We start from the raw sequence: 1,160 nt of genomic DNA, 5'->3' as shown, positions 1-1,160 counted from the left end.
GAAATGAGTGCCATATTCGTAATGAGCATCCCCAAATACCTCGAAAAGGATACCCATATAGCATATTTTGAAAAATCATGTCCGCCATCTTGGATTTACAAATAAGTGCTATATTCGTTTTTCATCGACAAAACCGAGCATATCTGTAGGCACCTGATCGACAATGTCGGGCAAATCTGTAAGCACCTTTAACTTAATGATGAGTTAAGCAAGATACAATTTCCCCACTTTTGAGGGAAATGTTATTCCATGGCATCATTATTTGTATATTTGTGTGCGTGCCGACGAGCGTAGTTACAAGTTGCTTACGCCTACATGAATTTGGTTTTTGCCTCACTTGTGACAGTTCGTTTGATATGAAACTATCATTCTATGCGTTATTATTCTAAGAATATAACTATTTATTTCACTTGTATTGTAAGAATTAATTTCTAGAATGGTGTTTAAACTATTTGGTTATTCTAAAACCGAATAACTCAAAGCATGAAACGTACCTATAACAATAAACAAAACGCTTGTATTTTTTGAATTTTAGCTGTTTTTTTAGTTACTTTTCTTTTTATTACCCAAATACATCGTCGCCGTTTCATTTTCCCCGAAAAAACAGTGTTTATAAATCTTGTACATAAACCTTTTAGTTGTATCCCATGGCGGCATTACTTTTTAACTTTAGTTATTTTTCCTTACACAAATAGGAAACCTTGTGACGTAAGGGTATTTTCACCTTGATCCGTATTAACTCCTTGTTACCGTAAATCCTTCTGCCTTTATCTGTATTTGCTCCTTTGTACCGTTAAATCCTTCTGCCTTGGTCTGTTTTTGCCCATTCTTACCGTTAAATGTTTCTGCCTTGATCTGTATTTGCTTCTTCGTTCCGTTAAATCCTTCTGTCTTGATCTGTACTTGCTCCTTCGTACCGTTAAATCCTTCTGCCTTGATCTGTACTTGCTCCCTTGTACCGTTAAATCCTTCTGGCTTGGTCTGTATTTGCTCCTTCGTACCGTTAAATCCTTCTACCTTGATCTGTATTTGCTCCTTCGTACCGTTATGCAATTCTGCCTTGGCCTGTATTTGTTACCTCGTACCGTTAAATCCTTCTGCTTTGATCTGTATTTGCTTCTTCGTACTGTTAAATCCTTCTGCCTTGATCTGTATTTGCT

At 36.6% G+C, this 1,160-nt stretch overlaps 1 protein-coding gene across 1 annotated transcript in view; it reads right to left on the bottom strand.

Annotated features, from left to right (window-relative positions):
* Positions 1–735: 735 nt before the first annotated feature.
* Positions 736–1,160, bottom strand: part of LOC113227530 — a 40,187-nt gene continuing 39,762 nt past the window's right edge. The window contains exon 6 of the mRNA XM_026460468.1: positions 736–1,065. Coding sequence (XP_026316253.1) covers positions 736–1,065 — 330 coding nt within the window. The remainder of the gene's footprint in view (positions 1,066–1,160) is intronic.

Source organism: Hyposmocoma kahamanoa, unplaced genomic scaffold (genome assembly GCF_003589595.1).
Source record: "Hyposmocoma kahamanoa isolate Upper Pololo Valley unplaced genomic scaffold, ASM358959v1 211, whole genome shotgun sequence".
NCBI lineage: Eukaryota > Metazoa > Arthropoda > Insecta > Lepidoptera > Cosmopterigidae > Hyposmocoma > Hyposmocoma kahamanoa.
Note: the sequence above shows the minus strand (reverse complement) of the source record. Positions and strands in the feature narration are given on the sequence as shown.